Source organism: Annulohypoxylon maeteangense, assembly GCF_022496945.1.
Source record: "Annulohypoxylon maeteangense strain CBS 123835 unplaced genomic scaffold GGS22scaffold_14, whole genome shotgun sequence".
NCBI lineage: Eukaryota > Fungi > Ascomycota > Sordariomycetes > Xylariales > Hypoxylaceae > Annulohypoxylon > Annulohypoxylon maeteangense.
Genome location: NW_025953261.1, coordinates 963498 through 980659, shown reverse-complemented (window position 1 = coordinate 980659; position 17162 = coordinate 963498). Strand labels below are relative to the sequence as shown.

General features: G+C 46.3%; 5 protein-coding genes across 5 annotated transcripts; 3 read left to right on the top strand and 2 right to left on the bottom strand.

The window, feature by feature from the left end:
* Positions 1 to 795: 795 nt before the first annotated feature.
* GGS22DRAFT_169165 (microsomal signal peptidase 18 kDa subunit) lies at positions 796 to 1656 on the top strand. The gene is made up of 2 exons (XM_047962275.1): positions 796 to 990; positions 1098 to 1656. Exons 1-2 carry the CDS (start codon positions 910 to 912, stop codon positions 1533 to 1535), a joined length of 519 nt encoding a protein of 172 aa, XP_047816798.1. The 5' UTR covers positions 796 to 909; the 3' UTR covers positions 1536 to 1656.
* A 334-nt stretch (positions 1657 to 1990) lies between these two features.
* Positions 1991 to 4937, bottom strand: GGS22DRAFT_42823 (uncharacterized protein). Its single transcript, XM_047967065.1, has 3 exons — positions 4178 to 4937; positions 3905 to 4116; positions 1991 to 3836 (listed from the first exon to the last, which is right to left on the bottom strand). The coding sequence occupies exons 1-3, from the start codon at positions 4611 to 4613 to the stop codon at positions 2100 to 2102; spliced, it is 2385 nt and encodes a 794-aa protein (XP_047816797.1). The 5' UTR covers positions 4614 to 4937; the 3' UTR covers positions 1991 to 2099.
* Positions 4938 to 5424: 487 nt separating this feature from the next.
* On the top strand, positions 5425 to 7852 carry GGS22DRAFT_195674 (cell cycle control protein cwf19). Its single transcript, XM_047965706.1, has one exon. The coding sequence runs from the start codon at positions 5446 to 5448 to the stop codon at positions 7555 to 7557; it is 2112 nt and encodes a 703-aa protein (XP_047816796.1). The 5' UTR covers positions 5425 to 5445; the 3' UTR covers positions 7558 to 7852.
* A 435-nt stretch (positions 7853 to 8287) lies between these two features.
* On the top strand, positions 8288 to 8830 carry GGS22DRAFT_190939 (ubiquitin-conjugating enzyme; the record flags this gene model as incomplete). Its single annotated transcript, XM_047965055.1, has 2 exons — positions 8288 to 8317; positions 8393 to 8830. The coding sequence occupies 2 exons, from the start codon at positions 8288 to 8290 to the stop codon at positions 8828 to 8830; spliced, it is 468 nt and encodes a 155-aa protein (XP_047816795.1).
* Positions 8831 to 9962: 1132 nt separating this feature from the next.
* On the bottom strand, positions 9963 to 11873 carry GGS22DRAFT_180978 (RabGAP/TBC; the record flags this gene model as incomplete). Its single annotated transcript, XM_047963822.1, has 1 exon — positions 9963 to 11873. The coding sequence occupies one exon, from the start codon at positions 11871 to 11873 to the stop codon at positions 9963 to 9965; it is 1911 nt and encodes a 636-aa protein (XP_047816794.1).
* Positions 11874 to 17162: the final 5289 nt, after the last annotated feature.

Sequence of the window (17162 nt, the reverse complement as noted above, 5' to 3'; positions counted from 1 at the left end):
TCTGTCTGTTGTCTCCGACATGGTGGCGATAGGTATATAGGGCCTGTCAGCTTAGAGGTAGATGTAGTCGGTAATGATCTAAGGAAGTGTATGCAATGCTTGGTAGGTTATATGCTTGAGGTTTAAGGTAACAGGGGCTAGCCATTCGAGGCTTAGAAGGTGAGTTTGAGAAGATGAACGGCTTGGGTAAATCAAGGAACATATCACGTAAACATTGGGAGAAGAGAAAGAGGATAAACCTATATTTAGGTAGTTAGTTATACTGAGAGTAATATATACATATATTAAGTTATGGGAAAGCATAGAGTTGTTTTATGATTTTTAACTTGAAGTAGGAGCGAGAGGGTAACTACGTGCATGTAGGTAGGTAAGGAAGGTGACTTGAGTAGGTACCAAGAAGATTGTCCCTGCTTAGGTAGAATACTGTATAACTTAGGTACTAGGTAGTTAGTCATTCTTAAACATTGGATAAATTTAGAGAATGGCATTGAGGAAATGCTCGAAAATCTGCATGATGTGAAGAAAGTTGTCCTAATACTGAAATAAAGTTAAATATGAATATCGAAGACATCGTCAACTTCTTATGGAACTTGGGCCTATGAAACTATACCTACCTACCTAGTAGCTTCAGCTTCCTGCCTAAACAAGCCAGACTAAGATCAAACTATGCTCTCATTGGCCACTATATCTCTCCAACTGCCAAGACCTGCCAGTTTTCCGACAGCTGTCTCTTATCGATAACGCGCTTACAAACAAGTTGAGGCCACTTTCACTTGAAGCTCCATCATCATCCTTCCCACAGCTTAGCCCAATTGAATCGACCTCACCAAGCTGGCCTCAAAAACATCGAGGCCAGCAAACCGAAAGCCGCCTCTCAACTTACTACTACCCTGATCCGAACTTCTCAAAATGCTGTCCGGCCTCCAAAATCCGCGGCAAGCGGCCGCCCAGCTGCTCAATTTCGCCCTCATCCTCTCTACCGCATTCATGGTACGTCTAGTCATAGTCCTATTCCTACTCCAACACCTCCAATCCTACACCCGTCACTCGTGCGCTCCCATACATAGCCCTTAACTGACCCAAACCCAAACGACTAGATGTGGAAAGGCCTCTCCGTCTTCGCCGACTCCCCCTCCCCCATCGTCGTCGTACTCTCCGGGTCCATGGAACCCGCCTTCCAACGCGGCGACCTACTCTTCCTTTGGAACCGGAACTTTCTCGCAGAAACCGACGTCGGCGAGGTCGTGGTGTATAACGTGAAGGATAAGGAAATCCCGATCGTGCACCGTATCGTCCGTAAGTTCGGCACAGGCGACCACGCGCGTCTGCTCACCAAGGGCGACAACAACGCCGCCGACGACACCGAGCTCTACGCTCGCGGGCAGGACTACCTCGAGCGCAAGGATATCATTGGTAGCGTTGTTGGTTACGTGCCCTTCGTCGGCTACGTGACTATCATGCTTAGCGAACATCCTTGGTTGAAGACCGTTATGCTCGGGATTATGGGGTTGTTGGTTGTGCTGCAGCGCGAGTAGATATGTACCTAGATACCCAAGTGGAAAAAGGGGCGAGGGCGTCTGGATTTTCGGCTTGGCTTTGAAGATTCTGTTCGCAAATAAATAGAATCTCTGTAGCCTGAATGCATTGTGAAACTCTGGGTTCCTTTACTGCTTTCGTGATTTGTTCCGGTGTGGTACATCTAGGATGAGACAGCTTAGAATCGGGGTCAGCTGGTATGTCACGATAACTCCTTCGTCGTCTAATGGTAGGCATAGGGACCTAGGTATTAGGTAGGTACCTAGTAGGTATATGTACATCTACCCAATTCAATCGTCGTTCATGTAAGTCTCACTCGTCTAGCATCTTAGGAATAATGGGCTGATCACCGCCTTTGTCACCAGGAATTATGACATGATGTCTGAAGTGAACTTAGGTATCCTATACCCATGTTGGAAATACACTAGCAGATTAGTTCATTGCTTAAAAAACGCATGTATTCCTTGGAAATTGTATCCATGGATGCGTTCACTTCTTTTAGCTACAGCAAGTTTGAGCTACATAACCACAGATGGTGGCCGATTAGCGACGGCGTACACCATCTAGTAGTACTCCTCTTCACCCCCACCATAATCTTCTTCGCCATATCCTCCCTCCTCATTATAACCTGTATCGTCATATCCAGTCTCATCGTAACCTGGTTGTTCCTGATCCTCGTAGTACTCATCGTACACTTCAGTCGGTTGCTCGACAAATGTCTCTTCGTTTTCTTCCTCTGCACCTTCATCGTCGTCTCCCTCGTTAGGTGCTTCATTGCCCGGGGCAACACTACCGGCGGGTGTGGCGGCTTGAGATGCTACTGAACCAGGTCCACTAGCTTTAGTATTCGTAAATAGGCTCTCAATTGCATCGTAATTAATTCGTTTGGAGTAAGTCGATCGATTCTTCAGCACCTCACGAGCTGCTTCGCCTGGGGTGGAGGCTGGCGTAAGCTGGCCTTCTCCAATTCGTGGCTTCTTTACACGGTTTCGTTTTCGTTTTGGAGGGCCTAGGTCTTCCATTTGTTTACGATAAATCTTCTCCTGCTTCTTGCGCAACCAGTCCTTGTTCGCATTGATCCAGATACTCTCCTTGATCTTCACTTCGTTAGGCGAAAGCATGCAAAACTGGACCTCCGGGTCGTCGGCGAATTCGTCGTCACCAATAACCTCGTCCATTTTGAGCTCTCGCTGTGGGAGTAGAGATCGTGCCCATTCGGCTTTGATGTGCGCCAGATGCGCAGCTGTAGCTAGGGCTTTGCTATGTTCGTCACTATGAGGATCGTTAATCACCTCGTTAATCTGTTGCTCTAACACTGCCTCATCACGCTCCCACTCATCGTTAAAGGTCAGTAGCGGTTCGGCAGGCTCTTTCTTGCGACCGCGTTTTCGAGTTGGTTGTTGTACCTCTTCTTCCTCCTCCTCTTCTTCCTGATCATTCTCAGGCATCCCTTCTGAGCCAAACTCTTCTGCCAAGTCATTCATTGCTTCATCAGCGTCCGGATTCTCGGCATTCAGGCAATCGGCAATATCTCTGGAGATACCCTTCCGAGCTGGCTTGGGTAATTTTGAAGGGTCAAATGGAGCGACAAGTTCTCTTCTCTCCGTATCGTCGAAAGATCTAGGCAGGTACTCGGTAACCTGACGCATCTTGGAAGTATCGGGAGGTGGTCGAGGAAGAGGTGGTGGTGGCATATCTGATATAGTAGACGAAGCTCTCGGCGTAGCACTCGGGGTAGAGGTGGAGTCGGTTGGTGCGGGTGTTCCGTTGACCGAGTCTAGCTGACCCTCATCATCGTCGATGTCTTCTATACGCTTCCGCTTCCGTACCTTGCCATCCTTCTCCAGTTTTTCTTGCCACTCGTTGGTGTTCCTGTAGAAGGCGGGTGGGTCATGGCGGGACTCAAGAAATTCCCGGTTGAGAAAGTCTTCAATAGTTAGGTCACTACTCTCCGTAACCGTAAACTCCTCGAGACGCTGCTCGATTGTAACAGTCGTGACCTTGACAACGTAGACAACCTCCCGCACGGTGCGGCGGAAGTTCCACATTCGCGCCGCCATAAGGATGCAAGCTCCACAAATACCAGAAGGCCGGCGGCCCATAACCATCCAGTCACGACCCATTCTCTGGCATAGCCGAATTGCATCAGCTGCAACTTTGTTGGTGAAGTCACCAAAGTCGAGCTTTGAACAAAAGCGGTAGATAAGGTCCTCAGGAATGATGGACTTGACATTGTTGTTCTGAAAGGAATAAATGTTATTCAAGTCCTTGAACACATGTCCCAATTCGTAGACGTTGACCTAGATGATGTTAGCTACGGAAGAAAGAAGTAGGTAGTAAACGCCAGAGTTGGTTAAATAACACTTACGTGGACTAGCTCGGCAAAGTCGATGAGCATCACTTTGCATCGGTCCTCTCTTCGGCAAGCCGTATAAAGGCATACAGGAACGACCTTGTCCATTCCTCGACCCTGAAGCCAATTCTCCTCCATGACAAGCTTGAAGATCTGGATACCAGCATCAACGGCGTTCGGAGGCACTTCCTTGAGCTGATGCGCAAACCCGATCATCATGTTTCGTGCTATATAGCAAAGTTAGTCATTGGAATATTCAAAATGATAATGCTTCTGAATTTGGCATACCTTCACGAATAGTCTTCTCTCGATTATCACTAAGTCCACCGCCAAGTCGTCGATACTGAGGTCCTAAGTTTCTGCTCACAGTACCTTGATCGGCACCAACGAAGCTACCATGGACAACAGCAGCACCAGACGAGCTCTCGCCAAATTGGACTTCGGAGACGATGTTGGAAGAATCAAGTTCACGACCACAGGCAGAACAAAAGCCATCCGTAACTGGAGCAGTAGGGTTGGGACAACCAGGATTCGGGCAAGGCTCTCGATCTGAAATGGCCGGGGGCTTTCCTATAGCAGGTGTCGGAGTAGGGCTCAATCCCATCGCCTCCATACGGGTTCGTTCTAAAACCTCTTTGATACGCTCACCAGAACCAGTTCCCCTGGGTCTGAACTGGACTCCATTCTTCCTGGTACCCTTGAGGGGCTTCAAAAACGACGACATGATTTTTAGTAGTAAAGGGGAAGGGAGTATAATACAAGAGTAGAAGTGAAGAGTATGTGTGAGAGTAAGTAAGGCCGAGTTCAACGGTTAAAGGGTGTATATGAAAAGGGGTTGATGTGAGTGGTTCATATGGCGGCGATGTTATCCAGCTTCGCAACCCCCCGACGGGGATGCTACTGAATCAATCGATCAATTGAATAGATGCGTTCCTTCCAATGATTCTGTGATCCTGTTGTGAACAAATGATTGGATATAATTGATTATTCAAAGTGAATTCGATCGTCGACGACTGTTTGTATGAAAACGAGATTGAATAAGATGAATGGTGGAAGCCGGGGATGTAGTCGAGAAAAAAGAAAGGAAAAGATTTTGTGGAGCCGGAAATTGGTGAGGGAGATGGTCAAGAGGTCTGGTGGTAAATTAGCAAAATGCAAAATGGACGAAAAAGTTTTTGGTTAACCATGCTAAAATTTTGCTGACTCATCGCCTGTCCAACATTTGGGTGCGAGCAGGGGCAGTTCGAGTTGCCCACCTACCAAAATTTCAATTCCGGTTTTTTCCCTTACGAAACTCATAATATGACTGCAACTTAGTTTAAAAAGGATGACAACATATTATAATGGATATTAGTCATTTAAGCCCGAATTTGTGACCGCAGGTGAACAACTAAATTTTGAATACATCGTCAAATGCATATATTCGATATTTAGGTAAATATTCTCCACCGGTATTATTCTTTTAAATAACATTCCTGATACCTAACCGTAGTAACATTTCGTCATATTAACCACCAAAGCTCCAACCTTCATCACCTAAATCATTAACACTAAAAATGGACGGTCTCGATGAATTTGAAAAGTCGCTCGTTGCAGAGAAAACTGAGCGAGAACGGTTAGACGAAAAGAAACATCGTAAGCATAAACATCATCATCGACGAGATCAATCAACCGAACGCGACCGCGACCGTGATCGCGACAGCCACCATCATAGTCGTCGAAGATCACGCGATCGTCGCGAAAACGAAGACAAAGATGGGCATCGACATAAGCGATCCCGTCATTCCAAAGAAGACGAGCACCATAGCAGACACAGACACCATAGAGACGAGCGTGATGATTTAGATCGACGGCATCGACATAAAAACGCATCCGATGCCAAGGAAGACCTGCTGTTACCCGACGAGGAGCCGACTCCGGGAGACTTGGAGAAATCAGAGGGGACGAGTTCAAAGCCTGCCCGAGACTCTTGGATGACAGCTCCATCTGCGCTTGATATTGATTATACCCAGAAAGGCTCCAAATCGTCTAAGCGTCCTCCACCTCCGAGTGAGGCACCGCAGAGGGAAATTCACAAGCGAGAAATAAATGCGGTCCAGTTACAGGAACTTAATAGTGGCAAGACCATTGACGAGATTGAATTACCAGAACAGCACGAGGTCGATTACACATTTGGTGATAGCGGATCACAGTGGAGAATGACCAAGTTGAACGGCGTCTACAATACTGCTGAGAAGACTGGGAGATCTTTAGATGAGGTCGCGTTAGAACGATTCGGCAGTCTGCAAGACTTTGATGATGCGCGTGAGGAGAAGATCGAGATAGACCGGCGCAAACTTTACGGTGAAGGCTACGTAGGCAAGGAGAAACCTAGCGGGGAGCTATTTGAGGAAAGGAAGCTAAACCAGGCCATTCACGAGAAGCGACAAACTCCACTAGAATCAACAGACGTAGACCTGGGCGCTGTCACTCCTGATGAGGCATCAGCTGGCGTGGCAATACAAATCGATCAAACTACGTTGAATCGGTTGAAAGCTCAGATGATGAAAGCAAAGCTGAAGAAGGCACCGGACGCTGCCAAACTAGAGGCAGAATACAACGAGGCAGCCGCAGCTTTTGCGTCGAAGGGTCCCGAGGCGGTTGTCCTTAACATCATGGAAAATCGCATGTTGGCGGGAACCCGTGGAGAGGTCAAGGCCGTTGAGACAAGACGCGGTCGTGAAAGAGGACTCGTAGAGCAAAATGAAGACATGTCGATCGAAGATATGGTTCGGGAAGAGCGGCGAACGAGGGGCCAGGGAGATGGCATACGCCTAGCGGAGCGAATTGCCAAGGACGTCAAGTTCGACGATGATCTCGATTACATGGACGAAAACGCCGAGAAATTAGCCAAACGTGTGCAGAAATCCGAGATTAACCTTAAGAACCAAGCTGTGGGCGAATTCCAAAAGATCAATAAAATCCTAGATAATTGCCAACTTTGTCACCACGAAGACCGCAATCAACCACCGATCGCCCCTATAGTCTCGTTAGCAACGCGAGTATATCTAACATTACCTACAGAGCCCGAGTTAAGCGAAGGCGGTGCTGTTATCGTGCCTATCCAACATCGAAATAATCTCCTGGAATGTGATGACGACGAATGGGAGGAGATTCGCAATTTCATGAAGTGTCTGACGCGGATGTTCCACGAGCAAGGTCGGGAGGTGGTATTCTACGAAAACGCGGCAGCCCCTCAAAGGCATATGCATGCCGCTATGCAAGCGGTGCCTATCCCGTACGATCAAGGAGATACAGCGCCGGCTTTTTTTAAGGAGGCAATGCTCACGGCGGACGAAGAATGGTCACAACACAAGAAGATTATCGACACGGGTAAGAAGGCACGCGAAGGTCTTGGCAAGTTAGCTTTCAGACGATCTATCGCTAAGGAGATGCCTTACTTCCATGCATGGTTTACTTTGGATGGAGGGCTGGGCCACGTAATAGAGGATTCTAATCGGTGGCCTAGAGGCGATCTGTTTGCAAGGGAGATATTAGGCGGCATGCTGGATGTTGAACCAAATATCATCAAGAAACAAGGCCGATGGCACAAATCCGACACACGAGTCGACGGATTTAGAAAACGCTGGAGGAAGTTTGACTGGACGAGAGTACTTGCTGATGGATAAGGTCTCTTGTCTGAGCATAAATCATATACATGTTTCCACATACTCAAACACGTTGGTTAGTCTATGAAGTGTAATAAAATGAAGCGCCAGGACGAAAGGTCTAGACCGTAACAATGAAAAATAAAGTAAAGCAGCTTTCAGGAACTCATATTTGACTAAACCGGTTTTATGCCATAGCGAGACCAATAAGAATCATACAGCCCTTCATAAGATCCCCTGCGTCCAAATTGTCGTAGAATGTCTCATAGAATCTTTGACAATAGACAATTAAGACAACCTTGAACATGAACATGAGATGTACCCACTTATGTTAGAGCAGGGATTAAACATAGCCCTGTCTGGTCGGATCTAAAGACCGATGTATGTGGGGCAATGAGGGGCATTTTCTTGCAACTGCAACTGCCCCGCCTTAGCTCATACGAGAAGCCGAAACCAGTCAGAGCTTAGAAGGTGCCTGGGCAAGCTGTACCTAGTAGTCCGCAATGATATCATTGCTACCCAGCTGGTCTTTCCAACCATTGAAACACCTTGAGGGCAATCACATTACCTAAACCAAACTTAGAGCATTGGAGGTTTCAAGCGCTGCATCTTAGGTGTCCATTGCCTACACCCCGAAAAATAAAATAGGCTCCATCTCAACAGCAACCAATTCTAGCCACTATTCACTACGAAGATATTTGCGCATACCATATACACGTAGAAGGAATCACGACGGAGTTGGAGCATTACGATGGCAACCTCACAGAAGCGCATTACCAAGGTAAGTACTCAACCCCATAGGTCTATATCATCGCATCTCCCCAACAAACCCCCAAAACCTAACCCTCACCCCCAGGAACTCGCCGAATGCGTCAACAGCCCGCCCAGCGGCATAACCGTCAGCGCCTCCGACGCCGACCTACACATCTGGACTGCGACCCTAATCGGGCCGCCAGGAACTGTGTATTCCGGTGGCATATTCGCGCTCTCCATCACGTTACCCCCAGACTACCCGTTCAAAGCGCCACAAGTAACCTTCGCGACACGGATCTACCACCCGAACGTAACGAACGACGCCACGGGGTCGATCTGTCTCGGCATGCTGAAGCCCGAGAACTGGAAGCCCGCGTCCAAGATCCACGCCGTCCTCGACGCCGTGCGCCAGCTCCTAGTCGAACCTAACCCCGACGATCCCCTAGAGCCTCGTATCGCTGACGAGTATAAGAATGCGCCGAGGGAGTTTGAGAAGACGGCTAGGTCTTATGTTGCTAGGTATGCTGTGGCTAAGAAGTAGTTGGTTACTTAGTGAGACTGGGCTGGTCGGATAAGATTGATACGGCGGGAACGAGAGTGGTGGAGGAACTCCAACAGACGTCTCGTCTCCTTCTGCGTAGACACAATTACTGCGTGGATTGCTAGTAATACTTTGAGGGCAAGCAACTATTCAGAAGAAAACGAAGGGGGAGCGCATCCACGACAATTATGATTACTATGACATTTTACGATATGCATTCAGCTGAGGTAGCTACTGCGTATGTGGCTGAGACCGGAACCGGGTAGCAGCAGAGGATACAACCATGAATTACGAGCATAGATTCCAAGGTTCCTTAATACGTTAACGGAAACATCACGAAAGCTTTCACAAATACAAAATAGTCTGAAAGTCAGCAGCGATATTCATACAACATTGTATTGTATTGGTCCTGTTTCTAGGGCAAAGTTTTGAGGCTTCTCCCGAGTCAGGGGCTGAGTGATTTTGCTAATGTTTGTGCGGTTAGTGAATGCATGGTACGCCGCCAGATTGATGCTATATAACCCCTTTATAATGCAATATGCACTCTAGTTTTCCTAACCTTGCCGATGCAATCCCATTCGCGGATAGGTTCCCTTGATTGTATTGATTGTGTCCATATTGCTTTCACCAAACCAGTTTGGTTTACATGCAAATTCTGTTGTTCCACTCGCAATAAGATACCCTGAAACTCCATGTTGTCTTCTGACGCAAGCGAGAAGCGTAGGTTACTTGTCAACTTCCGAAACATAATATGATTTCCATAATGTGATTGCCATGATGTCCCTAAACAAATTCCTTGGCCAGTCCTGTTTTGATCATTAACACAGGTGACCGCATGCTTGCTTCCTTATGGTATTTCCTTGCTAAAACAAAACTTTCATATCATGATATGTCGTCAACGCCAATACATGCATGCTAAAAAAGGGAAAAAGAGTTGTCGTGATGGAGGCGAAATCCGAGATCGCAGAAACCGGCTGCGTATGTCAAATTAATGCGCCGCCACAATGTGATTGTGAATATGAATTTGAATACGTCGCAAAACAGTCGTCCGAACAACTGTATGCGAAGAAAAATAAACAAAGGAGATTTATTGTGATGGATGATTAGGGTGATGTGTTGTATGTTGCCGGGCTTATACTATTTCGGCAGGGGTTGGTTCTCTTTCTCTGCGCCGACCAAAAAGGGTAACCTTTCTCTTAATATCGTTGTCGGCACCAGGTACATTAAGGTTGTTTGTCATCTTCTCTCGCTCAGCTTTGACTTGGGTTCTTCTTTCATGTCGCTTCTGGTCAACCGTCTCCTGACTAAGGTGACCGAAACCATTGCGACGTCTGAAGCATGACTCTATTAGTGCGTTGGCATTGACGAGCCGGCGAGGGATTGTCTGAACCACCTGAAAGATCTCCATAGGATCTGTCACGGCCCTGATCTCGCCTTCGCCAATTTTGAAGATTGCCAGAGAGATTCGGAATAGAGTCTTGGAGCCCTCGTAGAAGAATACGTCCCATACACGGAGGACACTCTCGATGGGTAGAGTACCGATGAAGCAACTCATGAACCAAGCAGTCATGCACAAGGTAATGGGTGGTAGTCGAGTAGATTCGGACTTGCGCCTGTGCTTCCAAGCCTTCGGCCACACGGCGTCCGTACCATCCAGTTCACCTCCAATCTTAGCCCACACGTGAGGCATTGATTCTCTTAGTGAAGACATCAGCACTCCAAGGTCGACATTGGCACCTTCTAGACTAGTTTCGTGAGTCCCCGGGAGATATACTCTCGTTATGATGTTAAGTAGCCAAAACGCCTGTTCCTCGGTTTCCACAAAGAGTAAGAGTAGACCTGCCAAGAAGTTAAGAGACTGGCAGTAGCCGATGCGCGGGTTGTATATAGCGAAAGCATGCAGAACACGACGTAGGGACGAGATCATCGGCATCTCGGCAAGCGTGCTAGTACTTCCATCGTCCTTGGGAGATTGCGGGTTGTCCCTAGAAGTATTTGATGGCTGAGACGAGCGAAACTTGACATTGTCCGGAAAAGTGCGATGCAAGTCGCGTTCGACAGCTTCGACATCGACATCCTTGGCCTTTTGTTTTAAAAGACTGTCATACATGCCTGTATGCTTCGAAAGGACAGCCGGACCTCCAGCATAGTAGAACCAAGCCGCACCCCTCCAATCAGGGGGGATTCCCTTGCGTACAAATCGCTTGGTCTTGTTTGATCGTGGTGGAAATCGGTTGGGGTTGTCGGTCATAAGCCCATGCTCCCTCAAATAAGCAGCCCACTTCTTTCGTCGTCTAGCCAAATACTCGGTGTATTCTTCATTCCAGTTGTCGTACTGTTCTTGGCTTACATATTGATTGCTCTTTTTGAAGCCGTAACGATCTCGCTCATCATCCTCCTCAGGAATCGTTAACTCGGTTGGCTGCCGTGAAGGTGGAGAAGGTATCGAGTCGTCCTCAGGTTCGGATTCGATAGGGTTTAGTTCGAGAGGGTTATGATCAATATGTCGTTCAATCTCCTGCTCAGTATCGGGATCTGCAAGAATACTCTCGGACATTTTCTCAAAGCCCTCTTCAGATAGAGAATCTCGTACAGAATCTTGTACAGAATGTCGTACGGAGTCTCGCATAGAATCTCGTATTGAATCTCGTATATCAGGAATATCAGGGTCGCGGAAACTAGCAGCTGAATCTTCCGTGACTGGACTGTTATCCGGTGATTCAGGCATTGGTAAGAGATCGGTCATCGCTTCCAGCATGGCGGTTTTTCTCCGACTCAGTTCCGATCGTGCTGTCGGCGGCCGCGAATCAACCATATCGTTGTTTTCTTCCTCGGGTGCCGAATCGTCATAGAAGCCCCTCTCATACATCCCCATCACGTCATCAATACTGAAGTTATCGTCGACTACGCCGTAAATCGAGGTTATGGAGCTGTTTTTGGTTGCGATGCTACTCCTTTCGGTAGCTAACGTCCCTGGTCCCGTCGATGCCGAAAGTTGGGATCGATAACTAGCTCTAAGTTCTTCGGTTGGCATGGATGCCATTCGGTGCATGGGGTCCCTAGTGAAGGCCGGCCCGCTACTTTCGGCGCGATATGAAATAGGAGGCCGGCTCGTTGAAGGTCCTAATTGTCTGCCTCTGCTCCGAGGATGATCTCGGCTATACATATCAGGAGGGGCTCGAACGGGAACAGAGGCAAAGGTGACAGCAGACAAATTTGATGATATGGATTGGCCGCGTTCTCGGGGCCAGGACAAGGGGTGGTTCGATGGTGTTTCGAGATGATTTGTCTCAGCTGTGGAATGATTGGTGGGTCGAACTTCAGGCATTTCACGATTGGGTTGTTTTATACTCGCGGTTCTCGGCCTGGAGAAGTTGTCGACGCGTGATCCGTCGGCGGTAGTCATCTTCCTAGGTGGTGACAGGGGGAATTCATCTCTAGTTGGGGAATTGAGGGAATTGGTGTTAGAGTGGAGGTCATCGGTCGCGTTCGAGTATCTACTATGAAAACTACTAACAGCCGGAGAAGTAGCTGCAAGGCCGGTAGGTCGATCGTAACCGAGAGAATCCCACCTGGGAGATATTGGTGGTGAGTGAAGTAATGGTTGGACGCGTGAATGTTCGTCTATTGTTGGGCTGGAATGTGAGTACAAGGTAAATTTTGTCGAGGGTGTGGAATTGATGGTAGATGGTGTATTCCAAGCAGTAGTTGTGGCTGTATTTGCTTGGTCGTCGAATTCATTGTCCTCATCGGCGTCGTAGTCGTCGAGATAATCGGATTGTATGTTGTAGTAGCTGAAGTTGCTGTAGTTGCTATAGTTGCTGTAATTGTAGAAATTGTGCCTGTAGCTGTTGGCGTTGGGGAAATTTGAGCGAACCGGGGTCTGTTTCGAGTCATGGGCTGTAGAGGCGTGGAGTTCAAAGTCCCGGCCCTTCACGCCACGGTCTTGTCTAGTGCTAATCCCAGCTGATGATACATCTGATATTAAGCCCGATCTCGAACCAGGTTGTGTCACACTTCCATCATCCCCGGTATTTCTTTGACCACCATACTCTTGTTCAGCTTGTTCAGAAGTCGTTGACATGATTGAATCGTCAAGATTGTCGGCCGTTGTAAATGTTCGCGCCATTGTTCAAGGCTAAGAAATCTAGAGCTTGGTAGCTCTCCAACAACAAAAAAAAACCACTACTACCTCTTCCCCAAATCTCGCCAATGCAAATGCTAATGCCAAATGCACTGCACTTCCACTTTGCTTAACACCCAAGAACCAGGAACAAAAAAGTCTGATCCAACGTAGTGTCAAGTCCTGCAGGGAGACAAAAAAGCGCTGCCAACGTTTCCATCTATAGTAGGTGCACTTTCGATTGTATGTATATGTAACGACGTCAATGATAAAAGAATCCAGCCTGAAAGAGTGTTTGGACGTTTGGACTGTATTGGGTATGCACGCACGGGCGTGGTCCTAGGCACTCCGAGACCGAGTTTCGAGACAGTGGTGATGATCAATCGAACGAATGAAATGGTCCTTGGAGGGTAGGTGTAAGGTATAACGAATGTCGTGGATGGAATTCTCCTAGAATTGACGGGGATGATAGGTGATTGATGATTTTAAATTTAGGTGTCTTCCATGCCGGCGGTTGTTACTTGTTCTATGTAGTACAAGTAGTGAAAGTGGTGACAGAGTGGTGAAGAAAACGGCTGTTTCTTTGCAATATGCGTATGCGGTATGCGTCTTCCCGCTTTGTTGGTGTACAATACTTACGGTTAGTATGTTGGTGTGCAGGCCGTAGACGTTGTAGGTAGGTAGACTCGTAGACTCGGATCAGTTGAAAGAAATCGGGAATCGATTGTGTGCTTGTCCTGTGTACCCAAGTGTTGTTTCGTTCCAAGTTGTTTCGGGAGCTGAGACAGGGCGATGAAGGGTACAGAATAAAGTATGGGTCTATCTTGTTTGTATGTTTCGTTGTCGAAGGTTGACGGTTGTAAAAGTGATTGATGGAAGGTCTGCCGGTAGACAGGAAAAATGGAGATACCTTAAAAGATGTATTCCGTACCAATTATCCTTAGCCGTCAAACCTGACCGTACCCGTACCTGCCTTATGATAACTGAGGTTCAGAGGTTGGGGACGAACATGGACAAATTAATTGGAGTGGATGTCTCGGTCAAAGGTTGCCTCCACACGTTTAGAGAGCGGGTGATGGTTTCCTAGCTGCCTAGCCGCCTAGTACCTGAAAGTATAAAGACTCCTGCACCAGCTGCACCTGCCGTCCATTCGAATTAAACATGCAGGTTCGAGCAGGTATCAACTGCGCGATTGCATCTTTCAAGAGTCGGGTCCAGGTCCAGGTCCAGGTCTAGGTAGGTCCAATCCAGTCTAATTCCAGCTGCTGTAACCTTAATGCAGTAGGGTCAAGGTTTCCAAGGTTTTAACGATTGCTTTTTATTTCTTCCAATTAGACGTCGACGCTTGATAGCTTGCACCAGCAATCGAAGCCGCTACACAAAAAGTCGGGGAAACTAATAATGGTGGTGACGGTGCAAGAAAGGAGTAGAACACAATTTTATAAATCACACGAAGATTCTAAAGGAACCCAAAAAACAACAGAATTGAAAAGTTTTCTCACTCATTCAATAGGATTAGAATTGTATAATTATTATTATTCTAGCCTTACCCGGAGCCTCCGCTCATCCTGTAAGTGTCATAGAGGTAAGTTCAATGGGGGGGTTTTGGCCCCCTTGAGTTTTCGCTCCCTGGTCAAAAGTGGGTATTATTGACCAATCAGATATAATAATTTCTCTATGGATTACTTTTTCAAATATGAACTTAATGTATTTCTTCTTGATCTTTTAACCAATCAAAAACCTTTGTCGATTTAGAAGCTCCTTTTTAACTAATGAAAACGCGTATTCTCATTGACCCAGTTTTAGTAACTAATGAAAAATGCCAGGCTGGCTAGGATTAAGCCTAATCCGAATAAGTGTTATATACGGTTTAAAAGGAGGCTAATCCCAACTGGATCTAGTGGCATAGCTTAATTGGCTCATTTTAAAGAGTTATTCTCAGAATGGAAGTCGAAAGCCTCTTAACTAATTAGAGCTTAGTGATTCGTATTTAAACTTTTCAATGTATCGCGTTATACCTAGATTGACCAAACCATACCTAAAATAGTTAAGCCTTTAAGCTAGGGAGCGAAAACTCAAGGGGGCGAAAACCCCCAGGTTGAACTTACCTAGTAGCCACTATGATCGAAGTACCCTAGTAATCAAAATTAATTTTAGCGGACGCGGGACGGCTTGTGGTCCGCCATTGGACAAGGTTGTTTAGCGGGTACAAAACCGGTAGCTGTCATTGGCTCAGCTAGGCTTGGAAAAACAAAAAGGGTAACGAAGTGGAAGGAGAGCTGATCATTAAGCTGACATCATTTTCGCTTTAAGAGCATTGCAATTTCCCAAGTTTGTCATCATAACTTTCAAGGTTATGAATTAAGAATATTACTCAAAAATATTTACCCAGCATTTAATATCTTCTATTTGTTCATAGTGCGAGCAGGCAAGGTTGTATAATAGTCTCCATACGGAAAAAAAAAATACGCACGTATTATTACCTATGTACCTGGTAGGCATGTAGTGAGAATCCTACGATTTCAGCAAATTAAACAAAGAGAATGTTGAGGTGAGTCGAAGGGCTGGTTTGATCACGTGATATTGCCTAGATTACGCTTAAACTACGGGTATTAAAAATGCATCCCCTTATCAACTATTATAACGACACCAGCCTGGGACTCAATTATCGAATGTTAAAGATATTACCTAGGTACCTAGGTAGGTAGGTAATATCGCTGAGGCCAAAGCTGATCTAGTCTCCCACCTTGCTATTTCAGATGAATATGAGGTCATCTTCACCCGGTGCACCAGCTTAGATGATAGCTTATCTTAGGTACCTACCTAGTCTAAGAGCTATTTTCAAAGAACTAAAACATTTTACACTACACTGAATACCTCCAGTATCTTCCGGTAAGGACAGTCTTCCAAGATAATCCCAAATTAAGATCTTTATGGTACGTATATCACCGGTCAGATCCCGAAGAAACTGCTACTACAACGCCTTAAGCAAACCTAAAGGTAGCAAGTGATATCTTAAAAGGAGACTTTATAGTGTACCTAGGTAGTTATATACGAGTACCTACCTAGTAGGTATCTGCTTCAGGATTAAGAGTAATGAGGCCAAGGAAGTTTTCTCGAAGTAGAGAGGTAGGTAACTATCTCTTGCTAACCAATACTGCAACATGTAATTGTGGTTGTTATAACCCAAGGTTATGCCTGGCGAAAAAGATCGTTATTAAATCCCCATGGCAACATATCATCATATCGTCAGATTGTGCAAGTTGTCATCCACGGTCTATATGCCATGATCCATATTATTAATCCACATGCCCACTTCGGAACATATATTCATTTGCATAATGTTAAAATAGTAAACGCATACTTATGCAGATGCTAATTGTGGATTGATACCTTTGTACCTACTACTATTAACATAGGTACTATATGCAGGTGCTTAATTGTTGTTATCTCGGTGAAAGTTGGCATTAGTAAATAGGCCTCAGTGTTTGGTTCTTATAAGCGAAACAAGCTAAGAATTATGAATCCTCTAGTTTATCGTCTCAAAATTTTGTCGATTTGAATAAAATCTCGAGGCAAAAATGATCCACGAATATTCACACTAAAATTCGAGGTAGAATTTGGTTCGGGTAGTGAGTACCTGGTTTAGACCTGGTTTAGGTAGTTCCGAGACTATGGATCAGGGGCACAGCTAGAATGGCAAGCCCACAGACCCACTTTATCAGCTATATCCCAGCTGCCTCCTTTAGGGCGCCTTTTTAGAAGTACTTTTGAGTTTTCCTCAAGTTAGGTACTTCGCATCTACCTCCTCGGCCGACTCCCCGGAACCCGGATTTAACCAGGCTCAGTAACTGATCTTCATTCTCATAATCATCAACAAAAATTTTCTTTAATACTTTATTCAACTTCAGAATGGGTCATGTTGTTGGTAGCCTATTAATGATTCACCCTGTCAAACCCGACGTTCCGCATATTTCTTCCACGTCAACATGCTATACTCGATATAGAAGACTGTATTAAGAGTCGATTCCTCTGTGTCCGAAAGATTATCACACCTTTGTGCGGACTTTTATGGCCTCATGATCACAAGATTGGAGTGAGAGGATAAACTACTATCGTAGCTTATCCAGAATCGAATATTCGACGCGTATTCTACGCGTTTCCCTAGCTTCTTGGCTCTATTTTCGCCGAACAACCTATCACGATGCA